The sequence below is a fragment of the Scatophagus argus genome, chromosome 2, assembly GCF_020382885.2.
Source record: "Scatophagus argus isolate fScaArg1 chromosome 2, fScaArg1.pri, whole genome shotgun sequence".
Lineage (NCBI taxonomy): Eukaryota > Metazoa > Chordata > Actinopteri > Scatophagidae > Scatophagus > Scatophagus argus.
In genome coordinates this window covers 26312368-26329486 of record NC_058494.1, presented here as the reverse complement: position 1 = coordinate 26329486, position 17119 = coordinate 26312368, and the positions used below count along the sequence as shown (strand labels likewise).

General features: G+C 46.1%; 2 protein-coding genes across 10 annotated transcripts in view; both read right to left on the bottom strand.

Annotated features, from left to right (window-relative positions):
• Window positions 1-4304, bottom strand: part of slit1b (slit homolog 1b (Drosophila)) — a 50828-nt gene extending 46524 nt beyond the window's left edge. For both annotated transcript variants that reach the window (XM_046374219.1, XM_046374229.1), the window contains exon 1: window positions 3325-4304. In XM_046374219.1, coding sequence (XP_046230175.1) covers window positions 3325-3563 — 239 coding nt within the window. In that variant the 5' untranslated portion in view covers window positions 3564-4304. The remainder of the gene's footprint in view (window positions 1-3324) is intronic.
• Window positions 4305-4361: 57 nt separating this feature from the next.
• Window positions 4362-16320, bottom strand: arhgap19 (Rho GTPase activating protein 19). 8 transcript variants are annotated; one of them, XM_046374329.1, is made up of 14 exons: window positions 16086-16320; window positions 15608-15790; window positions 14604-14878; window positions 14170-14250; window positions 13795-14004; window positions 13282-13508; window positions 12800-12886; window positions 12545-12610; window positions 12171-12377; window positions 11957-12064; window positions 11521-11625; window positions 11196-11297; window positions 7031-7075; window positions 4362-4689 (listed from the first exon to the last, which is right to left on the bottom strand). In XM_046374329.1, the coding sequence occupies exons 2-14, from the start codon at window positions 15649-15651 to the stop codon at window positions 4672-4674; spliced, it is 1575 nt and encodes a 524-aa protein (XP_046230285.1). In that variant the 5' UTR covers window positions 15652-15790; window positions 16086-16320; the 3' UTR covers window positions 4362-4671. The 8 variants fall into 8 exon arrangements, 6 of the variants coding, with proteins under 6 accessions (XP_046230285.1, XP_046230276.1, XP_046230295.1 ...); XR_006841793.1 differs by lacking the exons at window positions 4362-4689; window positions 7031-7075 and adding exons at window positions 7712-8396; window positions 8645-8739 and having other exon boundaries at window positions 16086-16319; XR_006841792.1 differs by lacking the exons at window positions 4362-4689; window positions 7031-7075 and adding exons at window positions 8255-8396; window positions 8645-10696 and having other exon boundaries at window positions 16086-16319.
• Window positions 16321-17119: the final 799 nt, after the last annotated feature.

The following is a 17119-nucleotide window of genomic DNA, read 5'->3' as shown; positions in this document are numbered from 1 at the left end:
ACCTGCAGCAGTTTGGGAGCTGAACTGAACTTTACTGAATGGATCTGTGGGATCAAACTTGAGTGTGTTTTTAGAAGCCCGCAGTCTTTAAATGTCGTATTTCTTCATGTGTTTGGCCGCTACGTGTCTCTCAGTCAAAACAAGACAAACAAAAGTGGGAGTCTGATGACACGGTGAAGGACGGTGGGATCATGGGAGTCGGTGCTGAACGACAAACCGCACAGCCCTGGTTTACTGTGAAGCCTGTCCTCTCAGGGAAGGAAATAAACTTTCATGTGAGCGGGAACAGTCTTTGCTCCAGCACCATCACAGATACTCTCTGTCTCACACACCATCCTCTTCCTCTCGCTTCAAATAACCTCGCTCATCAGGGCCCAAAGGGCATCCATTTTTCGGTGTCGCCACGGCAACGGGACAAGGAGGTGGTGTTTAGTTTAACTGGTGCAGTCACCTTGATAAATGACCCTCTTATTGCCGCTTGTCTCCCGGGGAATACTGTACACACACACACACACACACACACACATACACACACTCTCTCTCTCTCTCTCTCTCCCCCAGTGGCTAGCTGTCCAGCTGACACACACTCAGATCACTTTACATGCTAATTGACCGACAAGCCCTTTAACAAATAGCTGTTTAATGAGCTGCTGCTCTCCACTGCAGGGCGGAGGCCGTCTGAGTCTGCAGGACGGCGGACTGGAGCACCAGCAGGAGGAGACAAAGGTGAAAAGGTCACGCTGGACACGTTTACGCGCACCAATCGTTATCTGGTGTGTTCTGGTTTTAAAGGGTCGGTTCACACAAATCAGGAAACTGCATATTGAGACATTTCCGTCTTAAGTGAAAAAAAGGTTAAATGTCTGAACACTTCCCAGATCTCCTGATGAGTTTACACTCACAGAGATTTTTAAAAGTGACTGCAATAAAGTGTGTGTGTGTGTGCAGTGAGCACAGCAGAAAAACGACAAATCAGGCCTTCAAGTCTTTTTGTTTTTACACATTTGAGAACTCATGCAAAGGATTAACGATATGCAGACACAATAAAAATGGACCAAACGGCTCATTACACGTGTGATAACAGAAGACACGCTGCTCCACTTTGTCAAATGAAACCGTAGCCACATTTACGCCAATAAGACTCATCTGGTATTTTCTGCACTTTCTCCACTCTGTCGGTTACTATCACTTTGTGCAGCGAGAGGAATCCTCCAGCAGAGGAGCAGCTAGCGTCTCAAGCGGGTCTGCATGCTCACAGTTTTTTCCAGGCCATTTCTCTTTGACCAGGGGGCCCGAGCCCTCATCTCCGATCATACAGCTATCGGCCTCAGAGGGGGAAACATCCTCCACGCTACAGCTCGCCGCACAGGAGGAAGGATAATGTATCTGTGCTGGCACCCCTGACAATCATCAATTATTCACACACAGGCACTCTAGACCTGAAATAAAAACACACACACATGTTCACGCTGCACTGACAGCCCCATGCAGGACATACAGGACATACATTTGGAGTGTGTTGCCTTTTTTAATACACACATTGCGATGTTCTTTCATCTAAAGCGAGGCCTCCAGTGTGAGATGTGACACGCCTTGCATTTCTGGGCTCATTTTATTGGGTGCATCTTCCTTAGTTTTTGTAAACGATTGGCATGAAGGCAGGAAACAGACTTGGAAATTTATGTCGGCCACAGCGACGTTTTATAGCAGCGAAAGTCCAGCAGAACCAAACAGCAAAGGTTTGCTCCTGGGGACGGCTGCTTGGACCGGGCTTCTTGCTATAAAACCCATTAGGTTCATGTTCACATATCAGCACCCGTGTTCAAACGGACGCCACAGTTCACACCGAAACTGTCAGCACTGAGTGGCAGGAGCCACATTTCAGATGCACCTCAAAAACGACGCGAGGCTGTCTGACGCCTGCTTGTGGTCGCACACGCTGAAATCCAGCGGAAAGGTTAAAAATCAGTCGTGGAGTGCGACATACAAGTGAGTGTTCTGTAGTTCAGCTCATCACCGTGAAAGAGTCAGCTGGTGCCGTTCGTCTAACTGAAGGCTAACTTCGCTAAACCAGGAAAGCCTGGACAACTTTCACGTTAGCATTACATTACAGCTCGTCTGCGCACATCAGCTTTGGTATTTTTGAGGTCAGCGTGGGGGACGGCAACACGAGACCGAAGTTTAAAGTCACCGTAAGCGGCCTACACATACTGAGCGTCGCTGACGAACATCTTTTCCTGTAAATGTTTCAAACAGGGAGAAAAGATGTGCAGAACAGGCGGAGAGACCAGTGAAGACACCAACTGTGGCTTCAGCAGGCCAGACGGCAGCTCAGCAACATCGTGACTTCCTGAGGGAACATCATCGCCTTTTCTTTTCGTTTCACGCCGTTTCCCTCACTGCACTCTTGGAAACCACCAAGTGAGCCACAAATAGACAAAGTAGGCTGGAAATATCAGCAGGCACATGTGCTAATGTGATCCAGCAGCTGGTCTCAGTGAGACCGTCAGTGGCAACATGCACGACTCCTGGACGTTTCATCAAAATGAGATTAGCAGGGCGGCGCGTGACTTTGAACGACAGCGACGTGTCAGACCTCGATGAGGCGTGAAAACCGGCTCTGCAGTGCCTGACAGTACAGCGTGGTAGTTAGCTTAATGCTGGGATCCTTAAGTGATGCCATGTCTTAAGCCAAATCAACCATCGGAATCCTGTCAGCGACGGCTCGCTCCTTCAAACGGCCGGCGCAGCAAGAAACAAGTTGTGTTGTGACGTAAATCAGAGCACAATTTTACTTTCGAAACAGAATTCTTTTAGAGGAAGAGAAGTGGCTTAAGAGGAACGACACGCACAAATAAAAGGAGATTTCACACATTGAGAAGTTAAACAATTAAAGTGTGTTTGCAGCAGAAAAGAGCAATGATGTCGCAGACCAGCACTGATTCCTGGGAGTCAAGTGGAGAGTCGAAGAGTGTGTGTGTGTGTGTGTGTGTGGTATGAAGTTAAACACAGGGAGCTCGACAGAGGAGACACTGCAACAAACCACAACCACTGATGCAGGATGAGCCGCACTGAAAACCATCACTGATCTTCACTCACACACACACAAAGTTTCTCTTCGTTCATGAAGACGTATGTGTGAAAGGCTCAGACATGCGCATGTTTGATTATACTTGTGAGGACCTTCATACTCTAATCTCTAAACCAATCGTAAAGCTGCTGTTTGCTCCTTGAAGTGAGGAGCAGCAGTGAAGGATCCCCCCATCAGCCCTCAGAAGTATAGAAAGGCATGAACACACACGTGGTCGGCGTACGACTACTCACAGTCTCTCGGTCCCTCTGGGGATGTTTTTGGGTACGGCGTGGATCCCGAGGCCGTGGCAGTCCACCGTGTTGCCCAGGCAGCTGCAGGGTGCGGGGCACGCCTCCACACCTCCCAGTCCCGCCACCAGCACCAGGACGCCCCACGCGACCATCGTCCGCAGCCCGGACCGGAAAACCCGGCCCGCCGCCGTCCTGCGGCCGCCTGACCCGGCTCCATCCACGCTTCTCCCAGCAGGCATCCTGCTCTCCTGCAGCTCACTGCAGACCCCTTCTTCTGCCCTGGGGTGACCACTGCAACCTCCTCCAAAAGTGGACGAGGAGGCTGAAAGTGCACTGCCTGAAGAGCACAGCACAGCCAGGTGAAGTTCAGCTCGGACTCAACAGCTGCCACTTGATCCTGGAGTGGCCTTTCAGAGAGAGAGAGAGAGGGACAGCCAGAGAAAATAAAGGACAAGTATATCCACCTCCTCCTCTTCTTCTTCTCCTCGTCCCCGGCTTCAGAGCTCCCTATTGGCTTCTCTTCTTCTACTCTGCTGTGTTCACTGCTCGCTCGCTCTCTCTCTCTCTCTCTCTCTCTCTCTCTCTCTCATGCAGCCTGTACAGTGTTTGCCTCTCCCCTCCACTTTTCATTGAGTCATTGTGCACTGAACAGTAAGCCACTAGAAAAAAAAAAAGAAAAAGAAAAGGGGGGGACACCCTCACTCGCTCTATCTCTCTCTCTCTCACACACACACACACACACACACAGCAATCATCCATCAAAAGCCTTTACAAATAACAGCACAGAGACTCCTCCCACCTCCACCCCCCTACCCCCCGACACACACACACACACACACACACACACAAACACAGCACCCGGAGTGAACTCACATCTATTCAGTGACAGCAGTAGTGGGAGCAGCCACCTCCAGTGACGGCAGCCTTTTTCTCTCTCTCTCTTCCCCCTCTCCCTTTATCTGTCTCTCTCTCTCGCCCACATGCGCTCTCCTCCCCCAGGAGGAGGGGGGGGGGGGGGGGCATGGACATGATGAGAAGAGAGAAAGAGGGGAGGGAGGGAGGGAGCAGAGGAAATCACGCTCACGCTGAAGCATGCGACCGGGAAGCTCCAGTGAAAATATGAGTGTGTGGAGACACATCAGCGAGCGTGAAGTGAAGGCAGCAGGGAGGAAGATCTGCTGCTGCTGCTGCTGCGTGCTGAATCTGATCCCAGCTCAGTGCCAGCACAGCACTCTGCCATCACTGGAGTGCCATAAGCTGCCACAGAGCTTACGCAGAAGTCCATTAAGAATTCACTGGTGAGGCTCTGAAATTCAAATGGAGCCTGGCTGAGTTTCTTCTTTTCTTTTAATCTCCAGAGAAACGCTGGATTGCCAAATTATCAGGGAAAAGAGAGAAGGAAAAAAGTCAGACTCATGAGGGATTTGGTGGTGGGGTAAAGCCACTAATCTACCACCAAAACAGCCACTTAGTTGTGAGATTTTTTCCACCCACTGAATACATTGATGGTTGAGCTGTAATGTTCAGAAAACAGATCAACTCTAACCAAAGATGGACTCTGATTCTCTCATGTTTTTGTTTGCTTCTGCTGTGATGTTCATGAGCACATCCTCTGTGATTTGAACACTGCATCACGGGGTTATGAGCAGAGTAATCAGGCTTCCTGTGAAAAACAGCGTTTGTTTGCTTCGCGTGACGACGGGCGACTGGAGGGCACACTTTACTTTTTATTTACCACCATACATGAGTGATTATTGCTCGTGGCCTCACTTTGTCTTCCCCCTGCAGACTCAGTGTGACGGGTTAATTTAACCAGCCGCTCTTCAGATGCGATGGAAAACAAATTGGCCACAGGCAGAGCCCGTCTGCAGCTGAATTGAATGACTCATTCGGCGATAATCTGCAACAAAAGGCAGGGACGAGATGTTGACATCTCCAGGGGGGTGGACCCCCTCGTTTTTAGGTGCCATAATGGCTTTCTGAGGCAGGGGGTGGGCGGGTGTGGGGGGGCTTTCGCTCCAGACGCGTCTGAATTGATTTGACAGAGCAGATGCTTTTGTCTCAAACGAGTCAATCCACAAAAAGCTCCTGAGTTGTAAAAGCAGTTAATACAAGTCGCCACAAAAACCTTCTAATCCCACTGACGAGAGAGGATTTCCCTGCTGAACAGAGCAGCCATGCTGATGAATATACAGTGCGGGTGATTTGATCAATTAAGCCACCGGATGAAACGAGCGCCAACTGCCTTCCTGATGGAGGTGCTAACACACAATGTCACAATTTTAAAGCGACATTCACACTTCCAACCGTTTTGAGTGAAGGTGTGAGCGAAAACATTAAAACGTGAAGCACTGCTCAGCGTCCCAGCACGGTTACTCCATTTATTCAGCCGGAAACACGACACAATCACTTAAGGACAAAATTAATTGGCCGCCATTTTGATAGCCATTTATTGAGATGCGTTTGTCCTTCCCGATAACGAGGTCTGGACCCGACAACAAAACACACAGCCCCGGAAAAAAAAATCTGGCCATCTTGTAAAGCGTTGTGACGTTGTCAGCATTTTTTATTTTATTTTTTTTTGGGGGGGGGGGTGTTATCGGATTATCCCCTCTAGAGGCACATTGTGGTATTACAGACAGGACGGGCTAGCTGGTTAGCACACTAGCTTCAGGAGATATCTCTGCTACACAGTACATCGACGTCGTCAACATAATGTCAATGCTGTTGTTTCCTCTCATTCTGTTGACAGTTCAGTTATGAATGTTTTTCATGGAAACAATACTGATTAATATTAATACTGATTAATATTATAGTACTATGTATGAGTCATAACCGATAGCTGGGAAGGTTAGACACTTGCAGTAAAAATAAAAATCTACTGGTACTTTAATTCACTATTTCCATTTTCTGCCGCTGAAAACTGAAAACCTAAAGTTATTTTGCAGATTGAGATTATAATACAAAATATAAATCACCTATTGGGAACAACAGACACAGACAGAAGATTTGTTTTGCCCGTCTGCAGCACTCCAGTGGGCTTCGGCATTGATAGGCTGTTACTCATGATAAGTAACCAATCAGATGGCGCTGTGGGTGGGGCACTGCCCAAACAGACAGACAGACAGACAGACGTGAGGGTGCTGCGCTAAATAACTTTTGTTGCAGATTTGTTCTTTTCTGTGCAACTACATCAAAAGGCGTAGTTCTGCAGAAAACACAGAGGATATTTTCACGCAGAGCAGCGTTACACCACGAAGCACGCAGCACTGATAATTCTGTAGTACTTTCACTTTTTCCTACTGCCATCTTCAGTTTTGAATTTGCACGTTTTTATTAAGCACGAGACCTCAGTGGAATAAAAGCCTTGAAACAGAGTTTTGCCGCAGGGGAAGCCTGATGCTCAGCTCTACTTAATGAACCTGTCAAATCAGAGTTCCTTTCAAAGTGTATATTGGTCTAATCAGATGTAGAATCCATCTTAACCTTAGACAGAGTCGTGTCCTTTTAACGCAGCACATGTAGGAGCAGGTTTGGTTCAGGGTCTTAAACCTGCATCACGTTCAGTAAAATGATCTCCAATCAGCAACAGCAGTGGCTCAGCAAACATTTGGTTTGTTCCTAATTAAGAAAAGGTGACTTCAAGGTGATCAAATGCTTAAAACTAAAGTCAAGACGGATCAAGTCTAACCAGAAAACTCCCTACCAGGTCCGGGGACACTTCACCGGCCGAGCCTGACCTCTGAGCGTCCTGGAACGGGACAGAGAGAGTTTCTCAGGGGGTATCAGGTATCAGAAACTGCTACAGATTAAACCAATATGAACAATGGATTACATTTATTTTGATAGAATGTGAGAAAAATACAAACAAAACAATTTAAAAAAATGTAAAATTAAAAAAATGGTGTCCCACCTGAATACAGAAAAACAGTAAGTAAAGCTAAGCTACAGTTTAACTGTTAGAAAACAAGCAGTAGTTAGTCAGAGTCGACAAACTACAAACTACAAACTCTTTCATCGGGTTCGCACCTCCATGTTGTCCAACACCGCCCTCTAGTGGACAAACAGGAGCATCACACTGAAGTGGATCCTTGTCACAGGTTCAAGCACTTTCAAGGGACCTGAACCCAAACTTTCCAGAGTCTCGAAGCATTAAGTGTTAAGTTTACACAACTCCTTCACACCCAATGTAATCGACATATACTTTCACTCTACTTACCTTACCAGCTGGTAATATTAACCGTGAGTGTATGTGGCAGCAAACAAATGAACACAGGATGAATTCACACAGTCAGAAGATTTTTGGCTGTACAATCACATGAAAATATAAAAAATAAAATACTTGTAAATAAATAAATAATAAATCAAAACACAACAACAGACTTTCTGTAGGAAACATCAAAAGTTTTAATCCAAAGCGGATCGCCCAGGAATCCAATGTACAGGGACAACATATTTTACACTAAAATACACACAGGGGTTACCACAGGTTAAACCAGACGGTGCAGCAGTCACATGACAGTGGAACAGGTGTGCCGAGACGACCGAAGGTGCAGCCGATGCTCTGCAACCTGAGGAAAGTTCAGTGTGTAGAAGTGATGTTCACTTCACGTCTAACAAAGAAATTAAGGTGCAACCATTCAGCTAAAGTTTAAAAAAGGGGAATTCCGCCAACTTTCATCCGTCATTCTCACACTTTCCACAGGAGCTCGTCGGTGACCACGTACACCACAAGAGCAGAGACCAGTTCACTAAATGTTTCACAGTAACGTAAAGAGAACAACAAAACACTAACAGACTGCGTTTCAAATACAAAACAGCATTTCACATCATACAACAAGTTAGCAGATCTCGTCTGTAAACTAAAGGAAAAAAAAAAAAAAGTACCTTAAATTCAGCTCATAAGTTTCATTCACATAAAGACGTTTTAGTTCCCCAAAGAGCAATAAATACAAGAGAATCCCATTCTGCTCTCCACTGAAGCTGCTTTGTCACGCTGCAGTCGGCCGAGAACCGAGAAAGACAAGGAGACGACTTGAGGAGAAAACAGCTTCAGAAGGATCGTTTCTCTGCTGCAACGAATTCAGTCACATTGATTAAAAATGAGATATTTCAAAGAGCCCCGCATAGAGCACATGTACAATAAGTAGGACACAGTGTAAAACAGTCGGAGGAGAGGCTCTTCACTGCTGCTCTGCACCGGACACGTCCGCCATGTTCAACACCGCCATCGTTACGACATCCACAACGCCTTCAAAACAAGATGCACCAAGAACTGATCCCCCCCACCCCACCAGAAAACCAGGTGCATCGTCCTCACCTCACAACAAGCTGAGCAGACACCAGTTAAGTCAAGCCACCGAGCGCTGCACACTACGAAGTGTCGCCCTGAAGTCTCATGACAGGCGAGCTGCGCTGCAGGGACGAGAGTCACAGTCGGAGTTTGTAGTTTAGCAAAACTCACGGCTGAACATTAAGCTTATTTCAACAACACAGATACGAGAACTGCGAGAACACACTGCTCGCCAGATTTCAGAACGTGTTTCTGGTTAAACACCTGTGAATGGTTAAAAAAACCCAAAATGTTAAATAAAAGAGGCATATTTAGTGTTTGGTGGGCGCAACTCTGACGGTCGGAGTCACCTCAGAGGATTACGTCGCAGCTGTGTGACGGCTGCCAGCTGAGGTGACCTGCTGGACCGGATCCAGTTTGAATCAGTCACACAGCGAGGCGTGTACACACAGGGACCAGGTTTACCCTCAGAAGTGTGTTTACGCTCCATGTAGGGTCAAATCAAATGTCCTTATGTTGGTATCCGACTGTCAGACTGTCAGTCACAATCCACCTTTAAAAGGACGTAATGTCCCTTTACACAAACACAGTCGTAAAAATCCTGAGTCTTTTTCAAAGTGTCTGTCTGAACAGCTTGGGATGGCACACGTTCCTCCTGTGCCTGACTCGGGTCCACCTCAGATACTGGACCACATACAAACCGCATCAGGAGGACCTGACTGTAACAGGTGACTGCTCTGCTTCCTCATCACCAACATGACAAATTTCTCAACCACATCCATTAAAACAAGCAGACCTTCCATCATCCGGCTGCAGATAAAGTAAAATAAAAATAAAAATGTTTAAAAAAATATTTTAAGTCTGATGAGACCATCTGGGAGTGTAACAGGGTTATTAATGGAATAGTTCATGAGGGTCAGTAGATAAACACCTGGAGTTTCAGTTTTGGGTGAACTGTTCCTTTAATAAAACCTTGTTTTAATCCTGTAACATTTGCAACATAAAGTGACCTCCTCACTGATTCTGCATCAGCAGAAATGATAACCCAGTAACCAAAGAGATTCAACATAATGTATCAAAAACTGAACCCACAGTAAGTCTAAACACACACACACACACACACACACACACACACAGAACAACATGTATAAATATTCTGCACTGAGACTGGGAGCTCAGTCTGCTCGTGGTCACGGATTCTGGTGCACGAGCCAACAACAGGACCTCCGTGTGATAAGTTTGCCCGAGCAGGTCGAAGCCAGCGAAGCCAAACCAAAGCAAACGGCTTGACTTCCTCACATCCAGGCAGAGCGGAGGTCGTGTTTAAACACATCAGCGTGCAGCGTGGGGAGAGTTAATGCTTACACGTGCAGAGCGTCGTATCGAGGTTGTTATGTAAAGCTACTGTGATTCTGATCTGTGGCCGTATCACACACATCCAGTCCTACCTCACATGTTCACAAAAAAGAAAAACATAAAAAAGAGATCACTAACGGAAAAGACTTGAAACTATGAAGATTCAATCCCAAAACTCAATTATGTGTTATAAAAACATTTTTTAAAAAAACAATGTTATTGGAAAACAACATTTCCCTCATGTGGGCCCACAGATCGGCTGATCCATAATCCAATACCCAAAATATCAATGAACAGAAATGTGGGACTTTCTGAAAGTAACATATTTACTTTTTGGGATCACAAACTGATGCCTTAATTGATCTGCAGGCTCATTTTCAATCAGGCATCTTCACACTGAGCTCAGAGCAGGACTGAACGGCTGCCACCAATCTGTAACACTCACACGTGTCTCGATGGACGTCCAGCAGTGAGAAGACGAGACGAAGACTTCCTGGCTTTGCTTTGGCTCTTCTGGCCAGGACCAGGACTACAGCTGCTATCCGTTAGTCACGGTTATAAAGACTTACGACGACGAAAACACAACGACCAAAAACAGAGGAGGAGTAAGATTAATACTGTCCAAGTCCTGCTGAAGACGAGGAGGAGGAAGACGAGGAGCTTTCACACCGAGATCTCCTGAGCAGGAGAGAAACGCATCCTGGTCACGGAGGGAGAGTCCTGCTGAGAGACGAATGGACGGAGGAAAGAGGGGAGGACGGACGGAGGGGAAAAACTTACAAATTAAACACAAGGCAAACTGCACCACCAAAATCAGCACAACCGAAACGTTAGCATGTGGTTTGATTTGATGACTCGTAACTGACGTACAGTGCGAGTCTACTGTGTGCCGAGTGCAAAGAACACGGTGCTTCATGAAGCGAGAGGCAAATCCACCATGAAACCTTATTTCAGATAAAACATGTGTGGCACAAGTCATTTTTTAAAATCCTGTTTGAATTCCACACACGATGTTTGTCAATTCGAAACAGAATTCGCAGGTCAAGAGTGTCGGTATGTGATAAAATGCAGTTAACAGGATCATTTAAAACTGCATAAAATTATTTTTAAAAAATTCCAGACCTGATTTACTGGGAAAGAGCACATTTACAAAATGAGAATACTGAAGAGTACTTTCATCAGGGCTTTTTCTGGTGTGAGATGAGGAAGAAAACTGTCATACCTTAGAAACCTTCAGGGCTTTGTCCTTATTGAACGTAAAGTCTGGGTTTTTCACTACGAGACCCGCCTTCCCCAACACGGGATCATTTAAAGGACTGTTCACCTGTACAAACACACACACAGAAATAATATCATTTGTAATATCAAGACAAAACTGAAATTTTGAGTCACCTGCAAAAATCAGCAAATAGCAGAAAAGACAAAACTGCGGCTCAAACACAACATCTGATCCATGAAACCAGAGGCAACAGGACAAACAGCAGAACTGTGTGGTCCCCTCAGAGGAACAGCACATGTGAGATACTGTCACGAGGAGGGAGGCTCACCGCCGTCAGGAAGACGTTCTCCTTCCCGGGTTTTCCTCTGGCGAGTTCGGGTGAGACGTGTCTGATGCGCCTCTCTGCCGTCAGCTGCTCGCCGCGAGCTTTTCGCTGGTACCACAGCAGCAGGCGGGAAAACGCAAGTTAGAGAAGTTGGTTTAGTTCAGATAAATTACTTCTAGTGGTACGTCAAAATGCCGTTTCACTAGTTTGAACAGAGTACGACTGCACGTGACAAATAAAGGCTCTGCTTCCTCTTCTTAAATACTGACTAACGGTTTGAGTGCTGATTTGCTTAAAAAGAAAAAAAAAAAAATCAAAAAAACAAAGGATATTCAATGGTCACGTCTATCCACAAAGGCCTTACAGAGCAATTCAGACCAAAGAGGCCTCTAAACTCTTTAAAATAACTCAGTGGCTGACTTTGAGGGACTTGTAGTACCTTGATGAGACCACCGAAGGACCGGGACCGGGGATGTTTCTTGCTGGGAGCAGGGGGAGCCTGGTGGTGCTCACCGGTAGGCGTCCCCGAGGTCGTCTGCTTGACTAACTGCATTCAGGACAAAGACAACCACAACTTTTATATTTAGGACGCTTAACACACAAGAATTCAGTTTCTACATTTCTGTTTCCTTGAGGACAGTAAAGAAGTGAACCTGTCGGACGAGTTTCTTCTTCTTGGCGGAGTCCGGCATGTTGTGGTGGACGTGTCTGAAGAGCTCCTTCAGAGCCTCCTCTGTGTACTGCTGAGCTGGTGACTGGCACTGCTCCTGAGAGCCGGGGCCCACAACCGCCGTCCTCTTCAGGGGCAACACTCTGCGCTGAGCAGGGGAGCCGCCCGCCGCCAGCAGCTCCAGATCATCCTGAGGGAGGAAACAGGACAGCGTAGGATGTGTTTAGAGAAAATGAACAGAATCAACAAATCTATCCGTCCTCTTGACAGGACAGGAAGTGAAGACAAACTGCAGAACGTTGTGTGGTGTCCTCTGGTCAGGGACGAGGTGCTGTGATGTGGACTCCCTCTACTAACCTTGGTCTGCAGAGCTCTGGTCCCTGTGAAATGCACTCTGGCAAAATCCCGCAGGTAAAGCGGAGCCTGAACGACACACAGCAGACACACACATGACTCATCCTCAGGGTTTCCCATCACACCTGTCACATGTTATGGTTCTAACAGCCAGTTTGTTTCTGTGCTCGATTCTCAGAGTGTTTCCAGACTTCACCCGCACACTGAATAAGTAACCCGAGTTCATTTTCAAACTGTTTGTTTGTGGTCAATAATCACCCTGAAGAGCTTCTGCGAGTGTTTGATGAGGAAGGCCATGCTGTTGTTCAGTTTCTTCAGGTTGTCTTTGAGGTCACCAGCCGTCATCTGCAGCAGGACAGAACACAAGTCAGACAAACGCGTACCGATGCATGCAGAGATTTTTGATCGGTCTCCGTTACACTGAGTTTCATCAACAGCTAGCTAGTGATATGCTGTATCCGCATCACATGTATTGCCGTGTTTACAAAATATAAGACCACGATTTGTCTGCCCCAGCAGCTTCTAGTGAACGTGAACATTTTTAAATCCTACACATCATGACCTTAAGGATCATGTGTAAGCATGAGGCAGTTCGCAGACAATCTTCATAAAAGTGAATGAATCATTGTGGTAAACAACAAAGCAAAAAATAAAGACAGTACTGATCCACGAGTTCTGTCACATTTGCAAACAGCTGGTCCTGGAAACTTTATTAAACAGTTCCAAACTACAAATCTTACGTGTCTGGGCCAGAGGACGTGCGGTGCAAACATGATGGCCAGGTTGGAGGCGGACATCTTGTTCTTGTCCTGCTGCTTGGCGGTGTGGTAAAGCAGATCCAGCAGCAGTTTGAGCAGTGAGCGGTTGGCCTGAGGCAACAGCAGGAAGAGGAGCTGCAGGGCCTCGATCTGACGCTCCTTGTTGGGGATCGCGGTCTTGTTGCCGCGCTCATCGAACAGAGTCATGTCTGGAAGAGGGGGAAGTAAAGTCATGAACTGATTTACTAAAACCATGACGACTTTTATTAAGCATTTCTTAATGACGCAAAACATTTAAATCTTTCTTTTGCACTTACACTGAAAAAAGGCTTTTAAGGACGAAATCAGATAAAATGACTGATGAACTTTGACTTGTCTAGACACACAGCATTGTAATCTAATGGCATACAATGACTTCTGTAAGCTGCAGCTCAGCTTTGGCATTAACAGATCCAGTGTGTGTGTGTGTGTGTGTGTGTGTGTGTGAGATCATACCAGCTATCTTCAGGTGTGCATGGAAGTGTCGGTGCGTGAGCAGCGGCTCGGGCAGCTCTCCCAGGAAGCTCTTGAGCAGCGTGGCCACATCATTGGGGTGAAAGTCTCCGGACTCCAGGTCAACATCGGCCCCACTGTTGAGGAGCTCCTTCAGGGCCTGCTGCCGAACACTGTTCCCTGGCACCCGGAACAGACCCTCCACATGCAGATCTGAGTGTGTAAGAGCAGGTGGGCATCAGCAAGTAAGACCTAGAACATGTTCACTCCATTGGTCTATTTACTTGTGCACTCATTCAAAATGGACTGAAAATGCATTTAAAGTAATCATGGGTGAGGATGTAAAAACAACAGTGAATAAGGACTTCTATTGCTCACTTTTGGTGAGATACTCGATGAGCTGGTAGATCTGAGCGATGCAGCTCTCTGTCAGCGGGCTTCCAAACACCATGCCTTTATCTGTGAAAGTATTAGGAGAGATGAGACAACATTAAAAAGTCACTGAACGTCTCCTTTCAGGGAAACAGCTCATCCATTTCTGCTACATCACAGAATTACAGATTCAAACTCAAACGAACAAGCAGCGAATCACAGACTACATTCTAACTTTGACATTAAAGAAGAAGTCTGAGGGGTGATTGATAAGTCCATGACCAAAGGTAGAACAAGGAGAGTTATACAGTTTTCATTCCATCCACATGAAGTTCAGCTCCTGTGTGTTTATGTAGATCATTTTAAGTTCATAACTTTTGTGGTGATTCTGTCTTGGCTGCCTGTGATAATATCTAGATGCCCTCTTGTTGACCTCTTACCTTTGCGCTTGAGGAAGTTGAAAGAGCGAAAGAAACCTCCATTACCACCTGTTGGGGTCTTAGGGCCCTCCTCACCAAGGAGCTGTGCGAACTCTGTGCCAGGAAGATCGATAAGGCGGGTTATGTTACTCAGCACCATCTCCAGGAAGACATCGGGGTTCTCGTGACGGAGTTTCTCCACAAAAAAATCCGGATTGAAGATGACTGGCGGTCGGCCAGCACGAGATCCCCCCGGTGACTCCTCATGACTGATCACCATACTGCACACTGTACCTCTGAAGGGGGACACAGGGAGACTGTAAACACACTTCTCCCATATTATGCGAGATGTCATCATACATACAAAATTACCACAGTGCCCCTTTAACCCCATGGTCGACTCCTACTATGTACCTAAATCTGACACCTTTGTCATTCACGACCTCACAAATCACCACAAAGGTAAATCAACACCTCTGACTATTTCAACAAATCTTGAATATTGTAAGCTAATCAAAGGCAGGATTTCCAGCGAGCCTACTGATGGCATTCAGACATACACAAAAGCTAACGCATGTGAACAAACATAGCAGGTTACTTTCACAGTACTGCACTGTTAACCTGCTGTTAGCTAAATGTAACCAGCTAACTTATCTCATTTAGTTCATGTTAGCTTGCCCAAATGTCTCATATTACCAACTCAAGTTCCATTAGCTAACAGTGCTGGTGGTGCTAGTAAATCCCCTCTCACAATGTTTGACTTCTGCTCGATATAAACAATTAAACTGCTGGTAACAACGTCTGCCCACAAAGCTACATTCAGATTCGTTAGCTAACGTTAGCCCGTAGCTAAATGACTTCGCTCGAGCTGACGAACACGGCAGGAATGACAGTCCTAACTAACGTATGTTCACCCGGCTCAAATTTCTCACCTTCAGCAGGCTGTGACTAATGCTAACCCTATGTAGAGGTAAATAATGCCATTTTTAAAAAACTTATTAATTTCAATTACGATTAGTTCTTACCTTTTATTTTGAGTGTTTTCCTCGACATCTTTACCCGCAGCCATATTCAGTTTGAATGCTCCGCTGTTATCCTACACGCCCCGCCCACCTCGCCAACCATTGGTAGTTTGGTGAATGTGGGCGTGGTACGCAGGCGCTGATTTGCATGTCCGTCACTGTGATTGGTCGGTTTGAATTCAGGAGCTGTGTCAAGAGGAAAACAACATCTGTATGCAAAATTGATGCAAAAGGACTGCAAAAGGACTAGACAAGGAATGGATAGATAGATAGCTAGATAGATAGCTAGATAGATAGCTAGATAGATAGATAGATAGATAGATAGATACTTTATTGATCCAGAAAGAAATTCAAGAATAACATTCGGTAAAAGCCACTTTTCTTGTCTCAAACATATGACTGAACCAACATGTTTTTATTCCTCTTATTTGTTTTTATTCCTCCTTTATTCTCTCCTGGCGTTAAGGAATAAGACTCGGACCTGAAGCATCTCACACATGGCTGCTCTCTGTCCACTGGCTGCCAGACCTGCCGTCCTCACACACGAGACATTTGTCCACCTGTAGTCTGTCCAGTGCCGTCCTGTGCACACGTGGCCCTGACTCGTACCGAGCTGTCGTGCTAAAACATCACTTTGGCAACAAATAAAAGTCACCCATATGAAAAGTACTTGAATAAAAGTCAGGCAGCTAATCATCAAAAAAACAATTTTCATGAAAACAGATGATTTGCCTGTGAATATTCTCATTCATCCAGGTCATGGTTATCTCAAGGAAATTCAATCGAATGCAACTGGACTTAGTTATTTGTCTTTGAAGACGTTTCACCTCTCATCCAAGAGGCTTCATCAGTTCATGCTTGCTTGACTAGGCTGGGACTAGTCCAACTAGCTGGTGTGGAGACCCAGGTATTTAACCTCTGTGGAGGCATTCACATGACCAGTGGTGTCATAAGCTCGTTTAGTGTTCCATTGTGACAAACGACAGTCGTTGAGACAGTCGTTGGGGATGGTAAAGTTGGTTTCGACTTCGTTACTGCTCTGTTGTGTTGTAACGACAGTCGTTAGAGTCACATGGGGTCCTTTGTGAATGCCAGTTTTCCTTAGAGGCTAAGTTGTGGAATCTCCTGGGAAGAGATGAAAGGGCAGCATTGTAAATTGGAGATAGGTGGTGTCGCAGACCTCCTCCTCTGTTGAGAGATGGTTTTTCTAATTTCACATAGATGGCTTCTTTTACTCCTCTTTCAAACCATCTATCCTCTCTGTCCAAGATGTGGACATTGTTGTCCTCAAAGGAGTGAGCTTTCTCCTTCAGGTGTAGGTATACAGCAGAATCTAGGCCTGAGGAGTTGGGCCTCCTGTGCTGATACATGCGCTTGTGTAGTGGTTGTTTAGTTTCACCAATGTAGAGGTCTTTGCATTCCTCATTGCATTGGACAGCATACACCAGATTGCTTTTTTGAGTGTGTGGTGTTCTGTCTTTGGGATGTACCAGTTTCTGTCTGAGTGTGTTGCTG